This window comes from Dipodomys ordii, unplaced genomic scaffold (assembly GCF_000151885.1).
Source record: "Dipodomys ordii isolate 6190 unplaced genomic scaffold, Dord_2.0 Scaffold57, whole genome shotgun sequence".
In the NCBI taxonomy this organism is placed as follows: domain Eukaryota; kingdom Metazoa; phylum Chordata; class Mammalia; order Rodentia; family Heteromyidae; genus Dipodomys; species Dipodomys ordii.
In genome coordinates this window covers 9,170,300-9,198,240 of record NW_012267273.1, presented here as the reverse complement: position 1 = coordinate 9,198,240, position 27,941 = coordinate 9,170,300, and the positions used below count along the sequence as shown (strand labels likewise).

At 41.0% G+C, this 27,941-nt stretch overlaps 1 protein-coding gene across 1 annotated transcript in view; it reads right to left on the bottom strand.

Moving 5' to 3' along the window:
• Ddr2 (discoidin domain receptor tyrosine kinase 2) overlaps positions 1-27,941 on the bottom strand; it is a 117,534-nt gene that overhangs the window by 17,593 nt on the left and 72,000 nt on the right. Inside the window, exons 3-7 of the mRNA XM_013021761.1 lie at positions 7,388-7,490; positions 5,779-6,010; positions 5,354-5,501; positions 4,912-5,017; positions 2,983-3,166 (exon numbers count right to left, since the gene is read on the bottom strand). Coding sequence (XP_012877215.1) covers positions 2,983-3,166; positions 4,912-5,017; positions 5,354-5,501; positions 5,779-6,010; positions 7,388-7,490 — 773 coding nt within the window. The remainder of the gene's footprint in view (positions 1-2,982; positions 3,167-4,911; positions 5,018-5,353; positions 5,502-5,778; positions 6,011-7,387; positions 7,491-27,941) is intronic.

The following is a 27,941-nucleotide window of genomic DNA, read 5'->3' as shown; positions in this document are numbered from 1 at the left end:
TTGATTTATTTTTAATGGTACTAATATCTTTCACAACTATGCTCTCCTAATATACAACTTAAAACATGTTCTTCTTCTAGACAACATTGCATGTTTTTTAATCTTTCTCTTGGGCTTTTTACTCATGATTCTCACTGTAAGCTTTATTAAAAGCAGCCAGCAATAACCATTCCACAGCCTGAATGTTATGTTGTCTTGAAATTTCCTGCAATAAATTAATTAGTCCATTCCTTTTATATTCATTCTCAATGACTCAGGAAGTAGAAAAAAAATAAAAACAAATTATTTGCCAGATTATAACCAGAATGTCCTCTAGTCAAATTCCCAATAGAATCTTCATTTCCATCTGTTAACTCTACTGTGGGCATTTCCATTGGCATTCTGTTCTGAGGCCCCATGAGAATCCCTCATTAAGTTCTGATTATAGCCTCCTCAGCTTTCTCTAGCTCACTTATCCAAACTTCCAAATTCTTCCAACAAACCAAAGATTTAAAAACCACATGGTCTGATTTAGTCACAGTGACAGCCCCACTTCTCTGGTACTAATATTGTGTGTGTGTGTGTGTGTGTGTGTGTGTGTGTTTGTGTATGTATGTGTGCATGTATATGTGGTTCATGGTTTCAGAGGGTTCAATCCATGTTGCTTGGCCCATGAGCTTCACTAGAGAATCATGATGATGGGAGCGTGTGAAGGAGGAAGCACTTCACCTCATGATGGACAGGAAGCAAAGAGTGAGGAAGGAACTTATAGATCTATTCCTTCCAATAGGTACTACTAACTAATGTTTCCAGAACTTCTCAAAATAATACTACCATATGGAAACCAAGCATTCACTATATAAGCCTATGGAAGTACTTTTATAGTCCAACCTAAACAAGGACTCAAGACCAGACCAGACTTATTCTAATAATACAACATTCAAGCTATTAGAGAACTTGTTTAAAAAAATCTTCTACCTAAACTCTTTACTTACTAATGAAACTCAAAGTGGTTTGTCTTGACTACAGGGACTTTTCAACAGGCCTGAGTCTAGAGCTCTGGACTTCTAGTCCATTTTCCACATATTATGCCATACAGAAATGTAGCAAATCATTTTAATGTTTCCATTTCGATTTTTATCCAGATGTTTTGCTGATGAAAACATAGGTTAATGCCTTCCTTGGAGTGAATTCCTCATTCCATTTTATCGGGTAAAAGTCAATAGAGTAAGGGTAAGAAAAAAAAATCAAAGAAATACCATCTACAACTTCAATAGATTTTTCAGATGTTTTTGAAATCTGCAAACCATTGGATAAGTGTCCTGTGGGGAAAGTCATAATCTTTCTAACAGATGTCTTGGGAATTCTTCTGGAATGCAAATAAATAGGATTTCATTCCCATATGGTCTTACATATTTATTTAATGAAACAATACATTTTTAAAATAATTAATATATGTTGATGCTATATTTTAACCTTAACTCAAAGTAGAAGATGAGTGTTAATTTACCTAGGGGGAAAATACTTTCTAGAAGATCTCAGTATACTGAAAGTCAGGTTTTCTAGTTTATATTTATCTAGAAAAATAATATGTGCTAGAGACCTATTTGGCCTTGAGAAGGCTGACTTGAATCTTCTCCTTGAAGGCTTTAAGTGCCTTGTCATTGCAGTTTTGACTGTGACTAACTAATTAAACAGAATCTTAGTGATTCAGGAAGGTTAAGTTTATTGGTTGAATATTAGAACTTTATAGATATGGTAAAATGCAATTCATTATTTATTTGACTAGTTACTCTCACAGTAAATACTTGTGAAATGATATATAGGTTCTTAGGTACATGTGGCTATACACATTATATAGGAATATGAAACTGTTCTTCTTGCATTATATTTTTGCTACACATTTTCTTTCTCCATCCTCTCACCTCAAAAAACAAAGTCGAAGAATAATGTGTTCCACATAGTAAGTAATGTGTTACATTTTTACAACTATGAAAGAAACATCCATGCTTGAACAATAATCCATCAGATTTAGATATATGATAATATGCCTGTTTTTATCTTAAGTGTTTGTTCATTTAACTAATAGCTGTTCATCTGATTAAGAGATATCATTCTGATATCTGAGAATAATAAGCCTAGTTTGCATAGGAAATAATAAATTTTGAAATTGGAACCCTGGATAAGAGCACAAAATTTCTTCTTTCAGGTCTCTTTACCAGCAAATTGTCCTAAAACAGAGATCACTTTTTATTTGCCTGTTTACACTCAAACATAGCACAGTCTGTGTATACTCCAACGACAGTTCATATATCTTAACAAACAAGAATAAAAGTATAGATGCATGTGAGGCACCATCACTGAAGCTGAGTACTGAATATAAACAGCGGCAGGGTCATTAATTCTGTAGTCATTAGCCAATGATTAATGGAGAGGGGGAAAAAGCAAACATGTGTAGGGTCAAATTCATTCATTACTCTTTCTTATGGCTTATATTAAATTCTCATGTTTTCTTGATACACCAGTAAGGATTACTAGTGAAATGGGTAAGACCTTGCAGCTCCAGTTCTTATGTGTCTATTTACTATGGTCCATCATGAAACAGTTTTAAGATGTCTGCCAAACCTTTGCCTTCCATCCAACTACTCAGCACAATTGACTTATTTTCTCTTAACTGGTCGGCAATAAGTTGATAAAATGGAATAGGAATATTTGGCTCTGGTATTGGGAAGAAAAGAAAGAAAGAAAATGATGAGAACAACTAATTTGGTCTACACTACCCCAGTTAGAGCTTTTCCAAATGAAGAAACAAGCCCTTAGAGGCAAAGTGAATTTGAAATGCATATAATGAGGTAATGGTGAGCTACATATTTGAACCTAATTGGGTTCATAGCTTATGACTTGAACCTAGTCAGCTCATGGTAATTTCTAGCATGTCTTTCCTCTCCCACACTATGATTTTGACTTCCTTGAGAAAGGACTACCATACTTAACTCCACTGACCTTCATGGTAGTAAAGTTCCTGATGCGGTCAAATTCAAACATGATCTCGATGTAGCCATTCGTGGCACTCTCGTTCCGCCAGCCCACGTAGTCATAGCCCGGCCACACATGGTATTCATGGGTCTGGGTAAAATCATCCAGGCCAGACACCCCATCTGTCAGTTGGCCCAGCCCTTCAGTCATGCTGCTCAGGCCAAGAAAAGAGAAGGAAAGAAGAAAAGAACTAGGAGTTAATCACACATTTGAGAAAGAGCATTCCTCATACTGCTTTGCCTTGCATCTATGATTATCTCAGAGGCTTTATAGTAGTGGGTGACATACCTTGCACCATTTCGTATAAATAAATTGTATAAAATATTCAAGGCCTATCATTTTAGTAGCCACCTTTCAATACTATATATAGTAATTTAAAATGTTTGGCAAATTATAAAATACAACTGGCCTTATCCATAGTGACCAGAGCCCAGATTCCCCCTTGTCAGATTTGCCATCTTTTTCTTCTTTCTAGAGATCAGAAGGCTAGGGGAACATACATTTACTTGCAATAAGTATAGTTCCCAGTGTCCCCAGAAAAATATATTCCATGAATATCTTATGGGAAGCAATATAAATTAAAAGAAATAATTATTCCTTTTATCCTTGATCAAAATGAAGTCAAATGGAGAATAAAAAAGGAAGTGTCCTGTATATAATTCAGCATAAAATTACTCCTGTAATTTTTAATTTAAAATGTGCACATTACAACTCTATTCCCTGAGACTCTCATCCAGGTATCTTTGTTTTCCTCATTCAGCCACATCAAACCAGATATGTCATTAAAACAGTTATCAAGTATCTAAATTTCTTTAATTATTTTGTCTCCCCACTGAGTCTAAAGTTGTATTTATAGCTGCCTTTATCATTTCTCCATCTGAACATCATTATTTTCTCTTAATCTATATATCAAAATAAATTAATCTGCCAGACACTGGTGGCTCATGCCTGTAATCCCAACTACTAAGGGGGTTGAGATCTGAGGATCATGGTTCAAAGCCAGCCTGGGAAAGAAAGTCCATGAGACTCTTATCTCCAATAAACCACCAGAAAACCAGAAGAGGCGCTGTGGCTCAAGTGGTAGAGCACTTGAGCTGGAGAGCTGATGGACAGTGACCAGGCCCAGAGTTCAAGTCCCATGACTTAAAAAATAATGAATCACTCTACACCCTAATAAAATAAATTAAATCTTTCCCCCAGGTTTTCCATTCTTGTTGGTTGCTTAGAGTAGACTACAGTAAGTAAAGACACCCCTTATTCAGTTCTATGCTACTTCTCCACCATGGCTATCTACCAACCTATCCATTTGACATTTCTATTACTTCCAGATTCAACTTCTAACATAACCAGATCATTCCTGTCCTTTGTCTGGTTTCTCTACTCCCTATCATTTGCCTTCTCCTGCATCAATTCTCATCTCATTCTAGAAACTTCTTTGTTAATCATAAGCACTACTAAGTTCTTCCTTTTCCCAATTTCTAAATTGTTGATATTTATAGAGTCCAGTTGTTCTGAACTTTGTGACTTTCCTAGTTCATCATACATTTTATGTAAATTCTTCTGGTTCTTTATCCCCACAAATAGACCGAGGTTTACGTTAGAACTTATGTTCTGGTTTTGTTTTCAAAAATATGTCTACCACCCTTAGAGTCATACTTCAAAGTTTAGTACTTGGACAATCTATAGTTGTTTACTGTGTGGTTATCTTGTCCTCCAAAAGCAGGCTTTAAGTTCCTTAGAAATAAAGACTTCATCTAAATTATTTCACAAATTGAGTATAGGAGCTAAATAAATACTATTTGGTTGGTTGGTTTATCACTGATCAAATCATGATGAAACATTCCTTTCCTAGTGGCCACTTTCCCATTGTGATGATCAATATTATCTTGAATTTACCTGTACCCAACTGCTCCATCATACACAGAATCATTCAGATAAATGATCGACCCTCCAGGGAGTACAAACTGCTGCCCGGCTGGAGCGTTGTAAGACACTAAGCCATCTGTCAAAGGAAACACAGCAGTCAGTGCTTTGGGAAAGGAGACAAACCTGCTGCTAAGATAGACTATCTCAGGAAGTGATGTGAGTTTCAAGGGTGCAATCTTACATAGCATGTCCATGAGGGCTCAGTTTGGCATAGGGGAGCACTACTGAGGAGCGCTTCTCAGTGGCAGTCAGCAGCATGACTCATGAATCCATTAGTCTAAGTGTGGGGCACCAAACCCTGGGTGGATAAACAATGCCCCAGAGGGAATCACTTTATCCCAGGGGTAACTGATCCCATCCCTGGGGTTGGAATTTTCCATAGGTCTGTAAGGACCTTGTGCTCAACACCTACCTAGCCAAACACAGCCATAAAGCTCCACTCTCATGCACACATTCATGGAGTGGTCTGTGACTGGAATGAAGCGAACAAATCTAGCCACAATGGGTGGCTCCAGGTCCTTTAGGAAAATGTCATAGGGGTTACTATTTCCATCCAGCACCTAAGGAAAGAGAGAGATGTCATGAAATTTTGATCACCTTCTTAACCATATAACCCTTTTGATACTCTTTTTAATTAAGGAGCAGAAAGTACCCACTTTACTTACAGCCCTAATATTTCTCTCTTTGGACCATCCCTGTCACCTTGGGATATCAGTTACAAGAGTATGATAAGTCTTTAGACACACATACCTACATAGACAATGTGTGCTCTTCTTTTAGCTTACGTTAAAATATGGTCCTTGACATCTCCAGGGTATGGATGTCTCTTCTTCCTACCTGTTTCCCATGCCGATTCCGCCAAGAAATCCAACGAGTGCCATCCCGACTATAGTTGATCTTGTACATTGGTGCAAACTCAATGCCATGGCCCCCAGCATGGCGTCCCTGGGTCCCCACAAGAGTGATAAAGTGTAGTGTGTGCAAATCAATCTGCAGAAATTCTTTCAGGTCATCAGGTTCCACTGGAATCTCAGGGCACCAGGCTCCATCTCCTTCTTCTGAGTCCAGCCTTGAGAGAAAAGGATTGGGGAGAGAATGAGCAGCTATGAAACCATAGGGTGTTTGTGGCAAGCAGCTGTCCTGCTCAGAGAGGAAAGAGCAGGCTGGAAATCAAGTGTAAATGAATTCTTTCTCATTCTAACTCATGGTCAATTTCCTCTCTCTGAAGCACCATGAAATAAAGGCAGTTAGCACCATGGACATGGAAGCATTCAGATCACATAGTCTTTGTTTTCCATTCTGGAATTAGACATTTCAAGGGAAATGAAACTGTCTATACCCTCCATGAAGTCATTTCACCATCCCTCCATTTCTAATTTTTTAGACTCAGCCTAACAAAGCCAGCGGGTCCTATGAAATTATGGGAGCAGGGATGGAGGAATAGTAGCATCTCCAGTGTGGGCTAGTCAATGCAGTGGAATCTTAACCAGCAGATGGGTATGGCCACCCAGTAAAAGCCATGGAAACCCATGGAGAGGGCTAAGAGCATGTCAAGGGGACAGTAAATAATCTGCTTTCATTTTATAGCCACCAGGCTGGGCTACTCTGAGAAAAATTGTGAAATCAGTTTATTTTGGGAACCTCTTACCACTTTCTCTCTTCTCTGGAATGCTCCCTTTTGGTCACAGATGTTACCCACTGATTTGTTGCTCCTTTCAAACCCCACCGACCATACACACTAAGCTAAATATTATGGGAAAGGTTTATCAAGGTTTACTTTCCTCATGGGTGATCATTCAGTTCAACAAACTAAGTACCTCAACACTGAAAGAATTAGATTCCAGGAGAAGCTTTAGGTCTCAACTAGCAGAACAATTTTTAATGTGCGAGTTTGTTGGTTTAAAGAAGTTCATAAAACAGTACCATAAGGAACCTCCCCTACCCTGTTTATAGATGGGCATGGCCCTTCTGTGTGCTATTTTCTCAGGAGAGGGGAAGAGTTTGTTGGAGAGCTCAGTGTAAAGCCCTTGCAGCCTTGCACAGTGGGTGATGCTTCACAGACACCCTCTGGGAAGTAAGGCAAAACTCCTCATTCTCAGCATCCCATACCATCTGTACCTTCTTGGATCTGCAGCTTTGGCCTCCCTGCTGCAGAAGCTCACAGGGAGGTCAGGTAAAAAGTAATGCATTACATATCAATGAGTCCATTCACTGTGGGTGGTGTGGCTCTGGGGTTCTGTGGTTGGGATGAGGTTGCCAGACCAGCAGATGCAGCCAAACCCTGTATTCTCTCCCTGAAACATTCAGAGAAGGACGGGCTCACTCCACATCTTCTCTCCATCCTTACCAGCTCTCATCAGGATCACCCCTGCTTTGAATCAGGGTTCTGTCTGTAAGAAATCCATTTTGCACAGATTTCAGGGTTTCTTAATACATTCATCCTCACCTTCCATATTTGGCAGCTGTGGACTCTGACCACTGACTGGAAGCTGTGATGTCCTCATCTGGAATGTGGCCTCCTGACATGCCCAGAGGATAGCGGCACACAGCTGGACCAAGAAAAAACAAAAATAGAGGACATGCTTTCATTTAGATACCCAAAGCCTCCCAGGAAGACTGTCATTGATCACTGAACCTAGCATAAGAGAATTGAAATCTTACTAAATTGCTCTATGGCTCCAATTTAATCACCCTAACTCTACAAGACTTTTCTTCCTAGCCCTGACTCCAAATACCACTTACACATTCAAGACTTGGCCTTCAGAAATAATAAAATGCTTAAATAAGGATACAGGTTGACTCATTGTAACAATGAGATGTACAAGACACTGTTGAAAATGAACTTTACAAAATGGGGGTGGGGAGGAAGGAAGGGAGGAGTTGGGGAGGTAGGGAGGGAAGGGATGGTAGGGGAAAACAAAGGAGGAGTTAACAATGCTCAATACAAAATGTACTCATTTTGTTACTCATGTAACTGTAACCCCTCTGTACAGTATATATATATATAGTATATATACAGTATATATATACAGTATATATACAGTATATATATACAGTATATATACAGTATATATATACTGTATATATATACAGTATATATACTGTCTACAGTATATATATACAGTATATATACTGTATATATATACTGTATATATACTGTATATATATATTTGGCCTTCAGACAAATCTATCTTTTTATCCAAACTCTGACAAGTAACCTAAGGTCATTACCTATCCTTTTATTCAATAAAATTGAATTGTTGTTGTTTTGTGTGTGTGTGTGTATTTCTATAAGTGTGTGTGTACACACACGTGTACCAGTCCTAGAGCTTGAACTGTCCCTGGGCTTTTCTGCTCAAAGGACTCTTCCACTTGAGGCACAAGCTCCACTTCCAGATTTTTGGTGTTATATGGAGATAAGAATCTCATAGACATTTCTGCCCAAGCTGGTTTTGAACCCTAATCCCCAGAATTCAGTTTCCTAATAGCTGGTCTGAGCTACTGGTGCCTGGCTACTCCATTTTAGTCAGAAGAAATAAACTATAGCAGACATGTACTTCTAATCAACATTCCAATAGCAGTGAGTTCTCCTTGTGATCACCAGGAAGCTCAATGCTTCATAGAACTTCTTTTTCCATAGATAGCTGATTACATAAAACTATAGAGCAAACCAGCATACTACCCTATCAAGGGATCTAATATACATTTTTGGTCTTAATGAGTGGTGTGCTTGGGTCCTGGCTATAAACAATAATCAAGGGTGATAGATAGAGTAAAGTGATCCTAGATACTCAGGAGGCTGAGATCTGAGGATTTCATTTCAAAGCCACCCTGGGTAACAAAGTCCATGAGACTCTTATGTCCAGTAACTACTCAGAAAAAGCAGGAAGCTTCAAATGGAAGAGTGCTAGTCTTATGCAAAAGAAGTTTAGGGTCAACATTCAGGTCCTGAGTTCAAGCCCCAGGACCAACAGAAAAGTAAATAAATAAATTCAAATCCTTTGTATGGTCTTCAAGGGCCTGCATAACCTGTTCCCTAGCTGTCTTGGATTTAGTTCCCAGTCCATATTCACCATGAGCCACACTAGCCTCTCTGTGGAACACACTACTATGACTGTTCTTTAGGAATCTACATTTAGTATGGAGATAAAATTTAATTCAGGATGTGAGAGTAACCTGGCTGTGACATCTGTCACCCCATTGATGGCCAGGATTGATTCAGCTAATCTGGCTGGCTGGGGGGGGGGTCCCCTTCCTCCCTCACTGCTCCATGTGTGTCCCTCCCAAAGCTCCCATCCCTGATAGAGGAGGACCAGTCTTCCATCAAGTGTATACGAGTAGCTGCGCTTCCCTGCCAGAACCTCCAGACAAGCTCTAAAGAATTTAATTCAGAGACAAGAATCATCATAAGTTCAAAAAGAGATTTATCATAGAGAGATGACACATTATATTCTTTTTTCACATTAACATCTACCAAATCTAGTTGCATCCTATAAGCAAACAGTGTCCTTGGTTAACTAGCAGTGGGTTTTCCCCCTTTCTTTCTTTCTTAGAGGCATACAAAGTAATCACATAGCTTGGAATCAATATTCTAATAAATATGGTGAAATATAGCAATAAATATCCATTTAGGACACATTGAATGTCAGCTGATATGACCACTCTTTTTCATTCAGTGTTTCCTGTTGCCCACTAATTCTATAATTTGTAAGAGCTTAACTAAGATTTTTCACCAGGTAAAAACTATCTTAGAACTTGATGTCTATGATCCACTAAGCTGCAACCTTCAAACACTAAGATTTCAAATCCACCTCTGACTCTACCATTTATCCCAAGTAGGAACTGAGCTCCTAACCCTCTTTGGGCCTCAGTTTTGTCAGGTGGAAAGCAAGAGATCTTCAATAGCCAATCCATGCGCCAGCTTCTTTAGAGGTTTCTGAAGAGGTATCAGAATACACATCTGTGAGCCCTCCTTAGCGATCCAGTTTTATTTTATCTGAAGCTGTGTCCAAAAATGCACGTGTTAGTAAAGTTCTCTCCAGTTACTCTTCAGTAAAGCTCTTTCCAGTTATTCTGCTGTGTGTTGAGGTTCAGAAGCCATTGCTCCAGGTCCCACCCACACTGGACCTGTGATGATGGTTCCCAAGGACATGCTGGTAATTAGAGAAATATACCATCCACAGTCCTTGAGCCTCATTCTTGGCCATCATGCATCTCTAAACATTAGGCCCATGAATGGAATGATTACCTTTGCTTCCCAGAACAGCTAAAGTACACCAGAAAATGGGAAGGAGAATCAATAGTGAGTCATGATATTGTTGTAACTTCCCCACCAAGGACTAGCTCATCTCTGGGACAGCAACCAAGATATTTTAACCAAGTAACTGCTACTGCCTTATGAGATTCTATTTCCCTGAAATACTTTTATTGTGGGGGGGGGGTCCTAACTGACCACTTCCCATGAAGTTTATTTAATTAACAGATGAAGAAAACAAGGTAAAAGAGATTTGAAAAACATATGACAGAAAGAATGGAAAGGAGCAGGAAGACAAAAATCTATACAAGGATACCCTGCATATTGATATCAAAAGAGTTCCAATCCCTTCCTATAAGCTATATACTATCCTTACCATGACTATATTCCATTTATTATTAGGGTAGCATCAGTATCACCTTGGAATTAGGTAAATATGCAAAAGTCCCCATCCCAGATTTATTTAGGTCAGGATCTTGAAAGATTTCGGTAAATTGTGTCTTATCCAATCCTCCGACACAAATGATGCACATTCTGGTATAAGACCAAGATAAACCAGGGAAGGAAAATAGCCTTTACTATGCATATAAAGGAATGGTAAATGTAGTCAGGTGGCTCTTGCCTGCAATCATAGCTTCTCAAGAGCCTGAGATAAGGCTGGGAAGGTGGCTCAGTGGTAGAGTGCTTGCTTTGCATGCCTGAGGCCCTGGGTTCGATTCCTCAGCACCACATAAGCAAAAAGAAAAAAGCCGGGAGTGGCACTGTGGCTCAGGTGGTACAGCGCTAGCCTTGAGCTGAAGAGCTGAGGGACAGTGCCCAGGCCCTGAGTTCAGGCCCCATGACTGGACCAAAAAAGAAAGAAAGAAAATTTGCTGGGAAGGTGGTTCAGTGGTAGAGCGCTTGCCTTGCATGCCTGAGGCTCTGGGTTCGATTCCTCAGCACCACATAAGCAAAAAAGAAAAAAGCTGGAAGTGGCGCTGTGGCTCAAGTGATAGAGCGCTAGCCTTGAGCAGAAATGCTGAGGGACAGCGCTCAGGCCCAGAGTTCAGGCCCCACGACCAGACGCCCCAAGAGGCTGAGATATAAAGTTTATAGTTCAAAGCCAACCCAGTCTAAGAGATTCTTATCCCCCATTAACCAGGAAAAAACTGGAAGTGGAGGTATAGATCAAGTGATAGAGTACCAACCTTGAATGTAAAAGCTAAGACAGAGCACAAGTCCCTGAGTTCAAGCCCCAGTAATGGTACAAAAGAAATAAATAGGAAATGCTAAATGTGCAGTGTCTCGTGCCCTTCCTTTTCCTCTCCAGCCTTCTCCTCCTAGAAGGATTAAACAGCACAGTATTGTCATTGATGAAAGACTTTCTCTAAGTCAACCTTCTACCTAAAGACCAAAATAGAATTTTTGCAGAGGAATCATTTAAGTTCAATAGATAACTTATGATTCCTGTCAGGAAGCAATTGAAGTGTGAACAGTTGCCATGGTTTAGCTAATCCTCTTGGAATTCATCTGTTAAAAATTTAATTATCAAAGTCATATGTTAATGATATTTGGGGGTGGAACATTTGGTAGATAATTAGGATTGGATAAAGTTGAGAAAATTGAGTTACCATGATGGTGTTGATGGCTATGAAAAAGAAAAGGTGACATGCTAGCCTACTTGTTCTGTCCTGCCACACAATGCCCTTTACCATTTTGTCATATAGTAAGACAGACTTCACTGAATGCTAATGACATGCTCTTAGACTTTCCAGATTTCAGAACTGTAAGAAATAAATGTCTTTATTTTTAAGTTATAATGTCTATGGCATTCTACTGTAGCATCAGCAAACAGATCAAGGCAGAAGGAAGAATGGCTTTTGAGTACCATACAGTCCCATCAACAAATATGAAAACTCCTGAAAATTTCTTGAACCCCAGTTACTTTTCTCCTCCCACATAAAGCCCAACCTCCATCACTTCATATCTGGACTATTATAAATCCTTCCAGTTCTTCATACATAATAGGATGAAATAAAATAAAATAAAATGATATGAGATGTGTTGGGACAGAGTGGTAGAGCATACAATTTCATCATGCTAATCAGAATCACTAAAACTTAAAACTTATGGATTGTTTATTTATGAAATTTTCCATTTAATATCTTCAGAGTATGGTCATCCTTGGGTAACTAAAACCATAGAAAGCAAAACCACAGATAAGGGATGACTACTGTACAAACCATCCTTCAACAATGGGAATTAGGCTGAGGTCTAGAAATTTGGAACATAGAAGAGAAAATAAAGAATTCAGAGCTAAGAACCAGTAAAGCAGCAATGGCCACATTAAAACTATTAAAACTAATGGACAGTTTCTTAGGGCCCTCACAGAAAAGACACAGGAAAATATACAAGCTGATCTTGGATGGCCTTTCTCATCCTACTAAATCTTTGGAACCAAAAGAAGCTTTGGCCCAGGGTAACCAACGTGGCACTTCTCAGCAGTACCAGTGTGGTTTTCCTATTGAACATGCCTATTTTGGGCAAACTCTGTGGAAGGAATCCCAGCCACTAGGGTAGAATCAGAAGTGCCAAGTTGGCCCAAGTTCTAAATATCAGGTCCTATTCTTTCTTCCTATCCCCCCACTCTGTTCATCAGATCTCACCAATATATCTTCTCTGCACTATGAAACATAAGAAAAGTGTTGAATCAATCACAGGGGAAGCAAGAGACCCTGCAGCAAAGAAGTAGCTCCTGGTTTTGCCTGTTGTGCTGTCTTGGTGGTTTCTACTGCCCACCAATCTCCCAGACAGGAAAGCCAATTGACTATTCCAGCTTCCCGGAGTGGAAAAGTACCAGCACTAACTGCACTAGGCCCAGCTGAGAGCCCCATCCATCCGTCCCAAGCTCCCGTTGGGCCTGGCAGGCAGTCTGAGGAGAAGCAGCTGCCACCCATCCCCAGCTTCCCAAGAATTATTTTTCATACTTTCTTGCCAAGTTTGAAAGCCTGAAAGAGCTGCTTGTTTCACTATGTTTACCATCTCGCTATGAGCTCCAGGCCACAGGCTCTCTGTCAGTGAATGTCCTATATGTAGCTTCCAGGAAAATACACACAGCACACGTGAGGTCTGAGCCCAGAGATTTGGCCACTGGCCCTTTCTGGGAACACACAACTGATTAGAGGGCACATAGAGGTCAACTATGAGGCCCAAGCCAATCTAAGGTCTAAAGCAATGACTCAATTTTAGGAATGGCTCTAAAACTACCAGCCACTCCATTGGCTCCATGTTGATTACCAGAACCTCTTCAGCCCATAAAGATGTGAACTGACTTGCTTAAGGACATACAGACTACCAAGACCAAAATTCAGGTCTCCTGATCCCCAGTTCTTTCTTCTTTAGCCCCAGGCCACAGAGATTTAGTTCTTAGACTTTCAGAAGGACAATTCCAATTCCAGAAGGGAAAAGTTCAATCAAAGTATCTGTCACCTAAGTCCCTGTTCCACATGAGTTAGATACCAACCTATCACCTTGGTTTTCTGTGCAGGTAAATATTTGTACAGTAGGATCTTGCAAGGGGCCAAGAAAAATTATTGGGATTTTTTTTTTTTGGTCTATAGAGCTATTCTTCAGGTGCTTGGTCTACTCTATGAATAAATACCTCTTTTTCTATGTTAAAAATCTCCTCAGGACAGAACAACACTGGGCTTAGTGATTTTGACACCAGCAATACTGGTGGGTGGCTTGGGGAAATCTGTTCAGGAAAGGATGGAGGAGACAACAGAAAGAAAAGAAGTATAGGCCACTGTGTTGTGTAAAGAAAAGGAGATTGGGGACAGTAACTGAAAGATGAAATGGGGAATGAAGGATGTGCTATCAAAAAATCCCCTCAGGAAAAACTCTTCATGATTGTGATATTCCTAGAGATCTACAAATATTTTCTAGAAACAAATATTACAGAACTCCAGGAAAGAAGTCTCTAAACTGTAGAATGCTGAGGTATGGATTGGACAACAACACATTCTTTTTTCCTGGTTAAATAAGTCAGTGTAACCTTTACAGGAGAATATAATATCCCCTAAAAGAAGGAGTGTAGGGCACACTGACAGCAAAGATGGCGCTGAGAGGGAATTGAGTGGGCAGAGCCCGATTTGCTTTATGTTCAGTGCATAACCAGCCTGTGCATGATAGGGTGTGACCTTGACAGTTATTGGTTCCTCTTCCTCCCCTGCCATGCCACCCACTCTTTTTTGCTTTAAAAAAGGCCTTGCTCTGTTAATAAAGGAGTTTTTTTCCTGCTTGACTTGACTCCCTGCTGCGTCTGATTGTCTCCTGGGCTGAGGGAGGCTGGGGAACAGGCGAGTGGCCGCACTTACCTTTCCTCGGGCCCCATCCGTCTTTTGTGGGACCGATGAAGACCCGACATCTGGCACCCAATGTGGGGCACAAAAGGAAAAGATACTGGCCAAGCTAAGCAGTCTCTCAGGGTAAGTGAAACCCTTAGTATGGGTAATGCTATCTCACAGAAGAAGGAGGAGGCAACATTAGGCCTAGAAGGAGTAAAGGAGGACTTGGGAAGTGAGAAGGAAAAGGAATGGGCCAAATTTGACAGAGAACGCATCGAAACATGCACAGTGGAAGTCAAAACAAGGGTGAAAGTTACCCCCTCTGACGCGGGTGCCCCTGACAGTCATAGGCCCCCTCCTTATTCCCCCAATTGGAAGGGAGGTATGGAGCCCTACACGACCTGTGAGAGGGACCTGCAAGACCTGGACCCCTACCGACCTTCCATGGAGGGACCAAGGGCTGGGGAAGTAACCTACTCAGAGGCCTACCCTAGAAGGGAAGGGCCACCCAAGAGCCTGGACCCTAGGCCACAGGATTCGCTTCCCCAAGCATATCTGGTCAATCTGGCATCAGGAGCTAACAGGCCCTTGGAATGGTATCCTGGGAAGCTAAGGATCTTAAAGAGCTCCACAAGGTGGTGGTGGAAGATGGCCCAAACTCTCCTTGGGCCCAGAACTTTTTACAGGATATTGCTTATCACCCATGTGTCCCTAAAGACTGGCTGGATGTGGCCAAAGTCATCCTCACCAGTTCTCAGTTTATTAGATGTTGTGCTTTCTTTAAGGAGGAATGCAGAGTGCAAGCGGAGAATAACTGGCAGGCTCAACCCGAGATACCTATTAATTATTCCATGTTAAAAGGGATGGGGGAAGGGTACTCCACTGGTATCCAACAGGCAGCAATACCTGGCCCGTACCATGACCAGGTGAGGCAGGCAGGACTTGCCGCGTGATACAAACTGGATGATGGGCCTACTGAGTCCCCCATAGCAGGAGTGAGACAAAAAACTGGTGAGCCTCTACCTGATTTTATAGACTGAGTCCAACAGAGCGTTCACTGCAAGCTACCGGCAGGGAACCTCTGAGATCAGTTTGTGAACCTGCTGGTCTGGGAAGGGATGAATGCAGACCACTGCATGGCCTGCACAGGATTGAGAGAGAGTTCCTTGAGCAGATGGGTGGTGGCCTCGCAGGATGTGGGAACGCAACAGCACCGGTCCCAATCACTAGCTTTAGCTTTACAGGCTCAGACATCTGCAATGACTGAGGCTATTACCCAGGCGCTGACAACCCAGGGCCAAGGAACCCAAGACCATCAGGGAGAGGGACTTGTTTTAAATGCGGGCAAGAGGGACACTTTAAGAGGGACTGTTTACAACAATCCCCTGCCAACCAGCCGGAGGGGGCGGGGGACAAACCACCCCCTACACCCTGCCCCAGGTGCAGAAAGGGATACCATTGGAAAAAGGATTGTCAATCCAAGTTTGATTTAGATGGGAAGCTTTTAAACTAGGGGAGGGGCATCCTCCAGCCCTGTTAACTCAAGGAGGAACCCCCTCTGCTGTGAGGCCCAGGCAGCCTCATGGCAGGACGACCCAGGCCCATTGGACCATCCCCCTGGTGGAAGGACTTTGCCCTAAAATGAGTTTTCTCATAGGCAGAAAGAGGTTTCACTGCTTAATTAACATGGGGGCAGATCGAACCATACTCAGGGAGGAGGAAGTGCCCTTGGACTGGAAGCTTGCACCTGGGCCCCCATATTGGGGGTAGGGGGCAACTCCCAGTCCAAAGAGACAGTTGCCCTTATGAAATGGACTAGCTCAGATGGAGAACAGGAAAAGATACACCCTTTTGTGGCAAAGAACCTTACTGCCAATATGTTAGGGCAAGACATGCTAAGACAAATGGATGCCGTGGTCACTACAGACTATTGAGCATCCTATTCTGGATGGGGAAGAAGCACAAAGGCTTAAACAGGATCTAGAGGGAGTTAAGGAAAATGATTTTTTTAACTTTCATAATTACAGAGAAGAACATAGGGGACCCGCTAGGGTGCACCCCCAATCCTAAAGGCCACTGCCCCCCGAGTACCTCCCATTAGGTGGAAGCTGAGAAGCCCAATCTGGGTGGAGCAGTGGCCATTGACCAAACCTAAACATGTAGCCCTCCACCTTCTGGTGGAGGAACAGATAAACCTTGGGCATATACGCCCTTCTATGAGTCCTTGGAACACACCCATATTTGTTATTCAAAAAGCCTTCAGGTCTTGGCGTATGCTCCAAGATCTAGGTAAGGTAAATGAAAGGATGGCGCTAGTAGGAACACCCCTAAGAGGCATGCCCTGGACTTCTGCTATATCTTCAGAATATACCTTGGTTGTGATTGATATTAAAGATTTTTTTCTATCCCCCTGCATCCAGATGACTGCAAGAAGTTTGCTTTCTCCACCCCTTCTCTTAATTTTTCCCAGCCTGATTGGAGGTTTCAATGGACAGTGCTGCCACAGGGAATGGCCAATAGCCCGGCCTTTTGCCAACAATACTTGGCCACACCTTTAGGGCCTGTGCTGGGTTCAGATACCTCCCTTGCCTATGCCTACATGGATGATATAATTCTGGGGCACCAAGACCCAAGCTGCCTGGAGTGCCTTCTGGCCCAAGTTCTCGCCATATTAAAAAAGGGGGATTTTACCATAGCCCTCAATAAAATTCAAAAGCTACCTCCTTTTAAGATGCTCGGGAGCCACCTTACCTTGACTCAGGCCAGCCCTCTTAAGCCTTTGCTGGATATTCCAGCCTCTCCAACCTCAACCCAACTTCAGAGTCTTTTAGGGGAAATCAATTGGCTGTTGCCATGGGTTTCTGTCTCTAAAGATTGTCTTGTGCACTTATTTGCCCTACTAAAAGACAGGACGCCTCAAGAAGCTATTACAATTACAGACATCCATAGGGCAATATTTTTGCAGTTCCAAAAAGCCCTGGATGAAGTTTCCTTAAAGAGATATTCTATTTTTTAGCCCATTTCCCTTTGGTTGTTTGCAGGTGTTACATTGATTTCTGCAGTTTTAACTCAAAAGAGGGAGCCATTAAAGTGGATTCACACTGCCCTGGGGGCCACACCTTGGGTGTACTCTCAAGCAGACCAACTTGCAGATGCTATCATCAAGGGAAGGAAGCAAGCCCAAAGGCATTATGGCCTCGACCCTCACTCCATTGTTTTTCCTCTTCGGAAGGCAGATGTTGAGTGGCTCACTCAAGCCAATGCTCGTCTTGCTCTCTCCTTGGAGGAGCTTCTAGGCCAAATTGACTGCCATTATGAGCCATCCAAATGGACTGTCATGTTATGGCAACTTCCCCTCAAAATGCCATCTCTATTTTCTCCTACACCTACTCCTGGTGCCCTCCATGATTTTACTGACGGAGGTAAAGCAGGCTCCGCATATGCAACCTTTGAGGAGCAACAAAAGACCCCAAGCCAACAAAGAGTTCAACCTTGTCAAGTGTCAGCACAATATAAAGAAATGCTGGCCATAATTATGGCCCTTCAGGACATTCAAAAACCCTTTAGTTTGTATTCTGATAGCCTATATATGATTAACTTGCTCCCTCATATTCCCCAGGCACTTATTAGGCTGGATGCAAATGCTATTTCCCCTCTTATGGTTACCCTTAAGGGTCTATTAGAAGGGCGGGGAGCCCCTATTCATATTCAGCATTTGAGAGGGCATTCAAAACTTCCTGGGTTTTTAGCCCTAAGCAATAATTGGGTGGCTACTGGCCCACAAGTATTAACATTACAAGAGGCTACCTGTTTGCATGTTTTAACCCACATTAATTGGAGAGGTCTTCAGCATAGATTTCCTCAGATTCCTGTAAAGGACCTCAAAAGGATAGTACATACCTGCAAAACATGCCAGCCCTTCTTAAAAGTACCCCATTACAACCACCAGGGGTAAATCCCAGAGGCCTTAAACCTAACATCATCTGGCAAACGGATGTTACTCATTTCTTAGCCTTTGGTAAGTTTAAATATATCTTTGTCTCTATAGATACCTACTCAGGAGCATGCTGGGCCACAGCACATACAGGAGAAAGAACTAAACATTCACAAGCACATTTTCTTTAATGCTTTGCCACCTTGGGTCTACCAGCACAAGTTAAAACCGATAATGGACCCTGTTTTGTTAGTAAAACAATGTCAGAGTTTTTTGACAAATGGCATATAAATCATACTACAGGAATTCCCTAATCCCCAAGGCCAAGCAATTATAAAAAGAAATCACCAATATCTTAAGGAACAATTATTAAAACAAAAAAGGGGAGTTAGCCCCCATATACAGTTACAGATAGCTTTGTTTACCATTAACATTTTAAATTTTTTCAAAAGGGGCAACTGAATCCAGATTTCAGAAGCACTGGGGAAAATTAAACCCTAAGCCCCAAGGGAAAGTCAGGTGGAAGGACCCCCTGACACAACAATGGAGAGGCCCTGACCCGCTAGTTACCATGGGCAGGGGATTTGGGTGCATTTTTCCCATAGGGGAGACAGCCTCCATTTGGATCCCTGCCAGGAACCTTAAGTTTTTACCCATTTCCTCTATACTGGAGGATACCCAAAGATAAACTAACCAACAAGGAAAGAAAAGTAGCTATAGTGGCCAAGGCTTGTGTTTAAAAGAGAAAAGCCAGAAAGATAATTACTAACCATCCCCAAAGGCAACCAGCCCTTGAGAAGCTCTTATGTTCCCTAACAATTGCAGATGGCAATACTCCAGCTGTTGGCTCTCTTGACCCTCCCAGTCCCTGCAATGGCCCTACGGAATCTGCATCAACCTCAATGGTTGACCTAGGCAGTGATCAGTGCTAGCAATGCAGAAATCATCAATAGCACCACAAGAGAAGCTGTCCCTTCAACCTGACCTTCATTTTGGTCACCACCCTATATCATTATGTATGGACCATTTAATATTTCTGTAGGAGCTAATTATTTTAATATTACCTGCTCTAATTGTTCTTTTACTAATTGCTTGTGTGGCAGCATTATTGAATCCATACTTATTATTAAACAACCACCTTTTGTTATGCTTCCAGTTTAGATCTTTTTCAACCCCACAGGCAAATAGCTGGATTAGAACAAGCCCCACTTCTGGACTCTGAAGTGGCAAAGACTGCTATCCCATCTCTGACTAATGTTGAAGGACTGCTAATGACATTTCCTGGCCTGGTAATGCTTTTGCTGATGGTTTTTCTATGCCTTCCTTGCATTATACGTGCACTGCAAAATTCTTATGAGCTTAGCCAGCCAGTTACATAAGATCAAGCTCCAAGTGAATGAATTTCCCCTGAGAGGAATCACAGCCAGAGACAGGTAAGAGGGGGTGTCAGTCTGATCAAGCTAAGACAGGGCCTTCTTCACTCTGAAGAAGTTCCCAATGACAGACAAGGTAGACAAGGCGATCCACCCAACCTAAGACAGGCAGGTTCGCTTCTTTAAACAAAGACAGGGAGATGTTGGGAGCCTTTGGGAGCTGACAGTAAAGCTCACAGGTCATCTTGACCCCTGTGCTCGCTTAAAGGTACATACAAGGAACTGGCTTACTTAAAAGACACCAGGTATCCAGGATTTCTTTGCTATGTCTGCAGTTTGTTTTAAATTTTCCTTGTTTTACTGGACTAAAGTAGAACGGCTTGAGTGTGGGGGCCCACAAAAATGCACCATGCCGCATGTGTGGAACTCCCAATACCCAGGCTGCTCCCATGTTCTGAAGAGGACGACCTTACAAGATACTGACTTTTATATATGCCCAGGAATTAATTGAACTGCTTTGGACATTTCTAACTGTGGTTATTACTGTGCTAGGTGGGGATGTGAGGTAACTGGGACGGGCTCTTGGATCATGCACAAGGGCCCTCTCTATCCTTGTCTGGCGAATCTCGCCCCCCAGATTTGCCTCGAACCCCCTGCATGGCCAATGCTATCCTTACCAATGTAATCCTGTTAAAATAACCTTTACAGAGGAGGGAAAAGGATAACTAACTGGGAGGTGGGTCTGCCATTAAAACAAAAAAGGGGAAATCTGTAGGGCACATGGGCAGCAAAGATGGCACTGAGAGGGAGTTGAGTGGGCAGAGCCCAATTTACTGTAGAGCATATGGGCAGCAAAGATGGCGTTGGGAGGGAGTTGAGTGGGCAGAGCCCAATTTGCTTTATGTTCAGTGCGTAACCAGCCCGTGGAAGCTTAGGTCCATGATAGGGTGTGACCTTGACAGTGATTGGTTCCTCTTCCTACCCTGCCATGCCACCCGCTCTTTTTGCTTTTAAAAGGGCTTGCTCTGTTAATAAATGAGTTTTTTTTCCTGCTTGACTTGACTCCCCACTGCATCTGATTGTCTCCCGGGCTGAGGGAGGCTGGGGAACAGGCTAGCAACTACACTTACCTTTCCTCAGACCTTGTCCTTCTTTCATGGGATGGACGAAGACCCAACAAAGGAGATGTAATGAAAATAAACAACTGGGTTGCAGTGAAGTTCAAGCATTAAGAGGGAAAGCTGAGCATTGTTTGAAATCATTATAGGTCTATGCTTAAAACTTGATTGTGTTGTTTCTAAATTACAGGACCCCAAGGCTAAGTTACTATGGTTTATCCCTTTATTAATTTTAGCTTCCTCATCCTTAATTATCTTTCCAAACAGGGTTGTGTAAATATTTTATACAACATAAGCAAAGAATGTAGCATATTTTATGAAATGTGGTGGCTCACATCCATAATCCTAGCTACTCAAGAGGCTGGGATCTGAGAAATCACAGTTTAAAGTCATCCAGGGCTGACAAATCCATAAGTGTCATATCTCCAATTAGCCAGCAAAAATCAGGAAGTGGAGGCATGGCTTAGGTGGTAGAGTACAAGTTTTAAGCTTGTATGAAGCCCAGAGTTTAAGACCCAGTACCAGTACACACAATAAAATTTGCATAAGCTTACATTCTTAGTTTAATAATAGTATGGTCCCTTAGTTTAATAATAGTATGTGTTTAGAATTCTTGTAAAAAAATCTGAGTTAACCTATGTCAAAAATTAAAGTAGTATTGTTTAATAAACATTAGATGTCATTAATTCTTCAATTATCTTCATTCTGACTCATTTTAATAAAGATTAGATTGACTTCCAAAGTTGCATAAGATACATTGTATTCATAATACTGCTTTGTTGATCTAGCTAAAATACAAATTCAATTGGACATCCTGGATGTCTGTTGGGTTAATCTTATAGTGATGGGAAATTGCTCATACTCTACCAACAGCAATGAGAAGTGATTATAAGAGTGTCTGGAAGGCTGCAGTAGAGATGGAATCATAGTGATCTACTTGAATGTGATCCTGAAGGCATTCGTGACCATTAGCAGACTTATAGCAGGAATATAAAGATGATATTTGCATGTTTAAGTTCACATGATGAAGGGCTGGAATGTAAGTGGGCAAGATGGTTATGGTGCTCTGATTGTACAGATCTTTGTATGAAGGCAGTGGGAGAAAGACACCTGGCTCCTCACTCTCACTCAGTACTGATTTGTTTTCCAGTGTGGTTCTAACAGTTTGTCTGTACAGGGGCTTCCTAAGCTACCTTTGATACAGACCCAAGATAGTCAGAAATGTTTAAATAAAGATGCTATTATAATTTTACTTTTAAAAAACTGCTTAGTTAAACAACAACTCCTTTGTGCAACTATTTAAATATAATTTTTTTAAATGTAAAACAATAACTAAAATAAAATTCAAATGAATACATGGTGAAATATGAGTTAGGAGAAAAGAGAATAGGAAAATAAGAATAAATGTTAATATCTAAAACATATTACAATTAGTTCTGTACCCTTGTCTGGTCATGGGCTTTAACTTTGATCCTGAGCTTCCTAGTGAAACAAATGGGTCAATATCACATCAGAAATAAAGTAAAAATTAATTTTTATTTTTTGTTTCTGGATGGAACAGAACAAATTTCCATCATCAGTGCTCCATTGAGAGTAACTAGAAAAGCTAGGTAAAATCGCAACTCATCTATCTGAGGGCACCTGGTTGTTCTTGAAGCAATAAGGATGGAGAGACTAAGACCTCAGAGAAGGGGAAGTCTTAGAGAGGCATGAGATCTGCTGCTACTTTCAGCCATGTGCTAGTTTGGTGAGAGGATGACTCTGAATCTTGTACTAGTAGAGGGTTGCTTTGGGGAAAAATCAACAGAGCTGGTGAAGATCTTGGATATGTGAAACATGAAATACTTTTTTTCTCATCCAGCAGATGTCCTAAATATTGGCACTGAGAGAGGAGCAGAAATGTTATTTAAAAAAAAGACTAATAGTTCTAACCATGCCAGAGAGTGGAAGCACACAGGAGTTTTAAGAATCTGAGTGACCAAGAACTCGAGCTCATACCCAGTAACTACTCAGAGTGCAGATGTATGGGCAGATCCAGCTGCTTCAACCACTGGCTAGTCTGGATACTGGCTTTACATTATCTTTGAAATCTAACATTCATTCTCCAAGAGAAGACCACTTTAGCTTCTCAGAGAGCCAAGACAAACTTGTTCCAACTAAATCCCTGAGTATTTTAGAGATATAATGAATAACATAATTCAAATTCCCAGAAATGCATACATTTTTACCTTTCATTGGAGGAAGTCAGGTTTAATCTTTTTGGTGTTATAACACACATTCAAGATATAAGGTCCAACAATAAAGAGTGTCTACCATGCACAAGGCACTAATAACAAAAGCAATGTTTTCTCTTCATAACAGAAATGGTAATTAATTTTATATATATTAATCAAGAAATATACCAATAGCCAGAAATATATCATATTATATTTATTGATTTTTGTTAGAACTAATCTATCACTATTTAGTAAGTTCTTCAGAAAGAAAATATACTGCCAGGATTTCCTGGAAGATGGCAGAGGAGAAGCTGGAGGCTAAACAAGCTCTCGCATAGAAAGCAGTTTTAGTGTTCCAGTGAACAGTCCTAGGCAGAGAACCACACCAAGTGTGCCATTACAGTACAGAGTTTGGCCAGAGAAAGAAAATCCAGGCAAGAAGACAGATCAGAGCACTTGCTGGTAGCCTTGGTTGCAGCAGCTGTGATGGCGGCCATAGCCGCCATACCTTCAACAGAGTCTGGGACAAAGGCTCCAGACGCAGTGGGTGACCTGATTCTACTCAACACCAGCAAGAACTGACAAGGAGCAGATATCTTCATCCTGCTAATCGCAGACCAGAGACAACCCAGGAACCAAGACTCCAGTCTGAGTAGAACCCTGACATCCTCAGTTCTTTTCGGGGAGCAGAGGAGGGAAGGCCCCCTTCTCCCACCCCCCCACCAGAGATCTCCATCTTTGATACAGACAAAGGCCCGGCTGAGCAGCTAGCTCCAACTCAGGCCTTGGAAGAAAACAAAGAGTAATTTGGCAGGTCATAGGAACCTGACCTGACCTTCCAGGCTCAACATCACCCAAGGGAAAGTCACCCAGCCCAGGCAGAGAAAGCTCCGCCCCCAGAGGAGTGGCTTTCTTCACTGGGTAAACAGAGCCAGAGGCTGCCCCTCCCTACAGCAGCCTAGTCAATCAATTGAAATTCAGTAAATATAGACACTCTGTGAGTGTCTCTGGAGCTAGCCCCTCATGGATAAGCTACTGTTTGCTGAAAGGCCTCAACCCTACCCAGAACTTAGCCTCATCACAGCATCTCCAATCTAGAGGAAAGAGCCATCTCCCTCTGTTGTGATACTCAAAGCAGATCTCCCTCCCACTGAATTAGCCTAGGAGGAGGATCACAAAATCCTGGATAACAAAGAGCATTTTTCTGCCTGCTCAAACAAACTGACTTAAGAAACCAATCAAGCCACAGGAAAATCACCTTTAAAGGGAAACCAATTAGAATCACCTTAGATTTCTCATCAGAGACAATTAAAGCAAGAAGAGCCTGGAATGATGTATGCCGTGCCCTAAAGACAACCAACTATCAACCAAGAATACTGTACCCAGATAAACTTTCCTTCACAACCAGAAGTCAAATAAAAACATTCCATAGCAAAGAGAAACTGTAACAATATATCTCCACCAAACCAGCCCTACAAAAGGTTCTTAAAGATGTCCTACACATAGAAAACCAACAAGACTACAATAAAGGCCAAGAAACCACACTCAAACTGAAAATCAAGAACCATAAGAAGAACCCCAAGAAGATGAATAACATGGCAGGAACTCCTAACTACCTGTCAGTCCTAACTCTCAACATTAAGGGACTTGACTTTCCAATTAATTGACATAGACTGTCTAGTTGGATTAAAAAGCAAGATCCTTCTATCTGCTGCCTTCAGGAGTCACAACTTGCCCATAAAAACAAACAACTTTTGAAAGTGAAATGCTGGAACAAAATCTACCAAGCAAATGGCCCCCATAAACAGGCGGGAGTTGCGATCCTAATATCAGATAAAATAGACTTTAAATTAAAATTAGTGAGAAGAGATAAAGAAGGTCGCTACATACTAATTAAGGGAGCTCGCTTTCAGGAAGATATTACAATTCTAAATATCTATTTGCCAAACAACGGAGCACCCAAATTTATCCAAGAAAAACTACTTTCCCTTAAATCTTACATAGATCCAAAGATATTAATTGTTGGTAACTTTAACACACCACTATTCTCACTAGATAGATCAATTCAGCAAAAACTCAACAGAGAAATCACAGATCTAAACAACTGCGTAGATCAACTAGATTTAACAAACATCTACCAAATATTTCACCCAGCAGCATCAGAATACACATTTTTCTCAGCAGCACATGGAACATTTTCCAAAATAGACCACATTTTAGGTCACAAAGCAAACTTGTCCAAATTCAGAAAATCTGAAGTTATACCTTGCATTCTCTCAGACCATAAAGGAATAAAATTAGAACTCAACACCAAAAGCCACCAAAGAAAGTCCTGTAACATATGGAGGCTGAACAACACACTGTTGAATCATGAGTGGGTCATGGAAGAGATTAGAAATGAAATTCAAATGTTCATGATATTCAACAAAAAGGAACACACAACTTACCAGCTCCTCTGGGACACAGCAAAGGCAGTACTCAGAGGCAAGTTTATAGCTCTGATTTCCTACATCAACAAATTGGAGAGATCTGAAACCAACAATTTAATGAGACATCTGAACCTCCTTGAAAAAGAGCAGCAAGATAAACCCCAATCCAGTAGACCGAAAGAAATAATTAAAATTAAATCAGAATTAAACAAATCAGAATCCAAAAAAAAAACATAGAAAGAATCAACAAAACAGAGTTGAGAATGTAGCAGAAATGGACCATTTCCTAGTAAATATCGACATGCTGAACCTAAACCAAGATGAATTAAACAGGTCCATATCAAGCATTGAAATAGAAACAGCAATAAGAGACCTCCCATCCTAGAAATGCCCATGACCAGATAGATTCACAGCGGAATTCTACAAGGCCTTCAAAGCAGAGCTCACACCAATACTCCTTCAAATGTTCAATGAAATTGAAAGATAAAGTTCACTACCAAACTCTTTCTATGAAGCCATCATAACCCTCATCCCAAAACCAGGCAGGGACTCATCAAAGAAAGAACTATAGACCCATTTCTTTGATGAACCTTGATGCAAAACTTCTCAACAAAATTTTAGCCTATCGACTTCAACAATTCATCCAAAAAATCATACACCACGATCAAACAGGATTCATTTCGGGGATGCAATGCTGGTTCAATATATGCAAATCAACTAATATAATTCATCACATCAACAAGAGAAAGGATAAGAACTGCATGGTTATCTCAAGAGATGCAGAAAAAGCATTTGACAAGTTCCAACACCCCTTTATGATGAAGGTACTGGAAAAATTAGGAATCCATGGAACATTCCTCAATACAATAAATGCTGTATATGACAAACCTACAGCCAGCATTATACTTAATGGTGAAAAACTAAAGCCATTTCTTCTTAACTCGGGAATGAGACAAGGATGTCCACTCTCTCCACTTCTCTTCAATCTAGTATTAGAATGCCTAGCTATAGCAATAAGACAAGATCAAAACATGAAAGGAATCCAAATAGGGAAAGATGAAGTAAAACTCTCCCTCTGTACAGATGGCATTATTTTGTACTTAAGAATCCCATGGACTCCATTCCCAAATTTCTTAAGCTCATTCAGAACTTTGGCAAAGTAGCAGGGTATAAAATTAACCCTCAAACATCAATGGCTTTTCTGTATGCCAGCAATGAGAAAAGTGTGGCTGAAATCAGGAAGGCAACTCCATTTGTAATAGCCCCACAAAAAATAAAATCCCTAGGAATTAACTTAACCAAAGAAGTGATAGACCTTTATGATGAAAATTATAAAATCCTGAAAAAGGAAATCAAAACAGAACTTAGAAAGTAGAAAAACCTCCCATGCTCCTGGATCGTGAAAATGGAAATACTTCCCAATGCTATCTACAAATTCAATGCTATACCTATCAATAGTCCAACCTCATTCTTCAAGGAAATAGAAGAAGCAATACAAAAATTCATATGGAACAATAAAAAAAAACCCAAATAGCTAACACGATCCTCAACAGAAAGAACAGTGCTGGTGGAATATCAATACCAAATTTCAAACTCTACTACAAATCCATAGTAATCAAAACAGCTTGGTACTGGCACTAGAACAGACCTCAGGACCAATGGAATAGAATTGAAATCCCAGAAATGAACCTACAGACCTATAGCCATCTAATCTTCAATAAGGGAGCAAAAAAAAGAATGGAAGAAAGCCTCTTCAGTAAATGGTGTGGTAAAATTGGTTAATCACTTGTAGAAAACTAAAGCTAGATCCTTATATATCACCTTGCACCAGAATCAACTCCAAATGGATCAAAGACCTCAGAGTCAAAGCAGACACTCTGAAAACATTACAGGATGGTACAGGTCAAAATTTTCTTAAAAGAGACCCCAAAACACAACAATTCAAAGAAAGGTTGGACAAATGGGATTGCATGAAATTGCAGACCTTCTGCATGGCAAAGGATAGAGCTAGCAAGATCAATAGAAAGCCGACGTATTGGGAGAAGATCTTCACTAGCCATACAACAGACAAGGGTCTCATATTTAAAATATACCTGGAATTCAAAAAATTAAATCCCCCAACAACAAATCCGCAAAGAAACAACTACCCAATAAATAAGTAGGCTAAAGACTTAAAGAGAAACTTCTCTGAAGAAGAAAGAAGGATGGTCAATAGACACATGAAGAAATGTTCAACTTCCCTAGCCATAAAAGAAATGCAAATCAAAACAACATTAAGATACCACCTCACCCTAGTTAGAATGGCTGTAATCAAGAACTCTAACAACAACAGATGCTGGAGGGGATGTGGA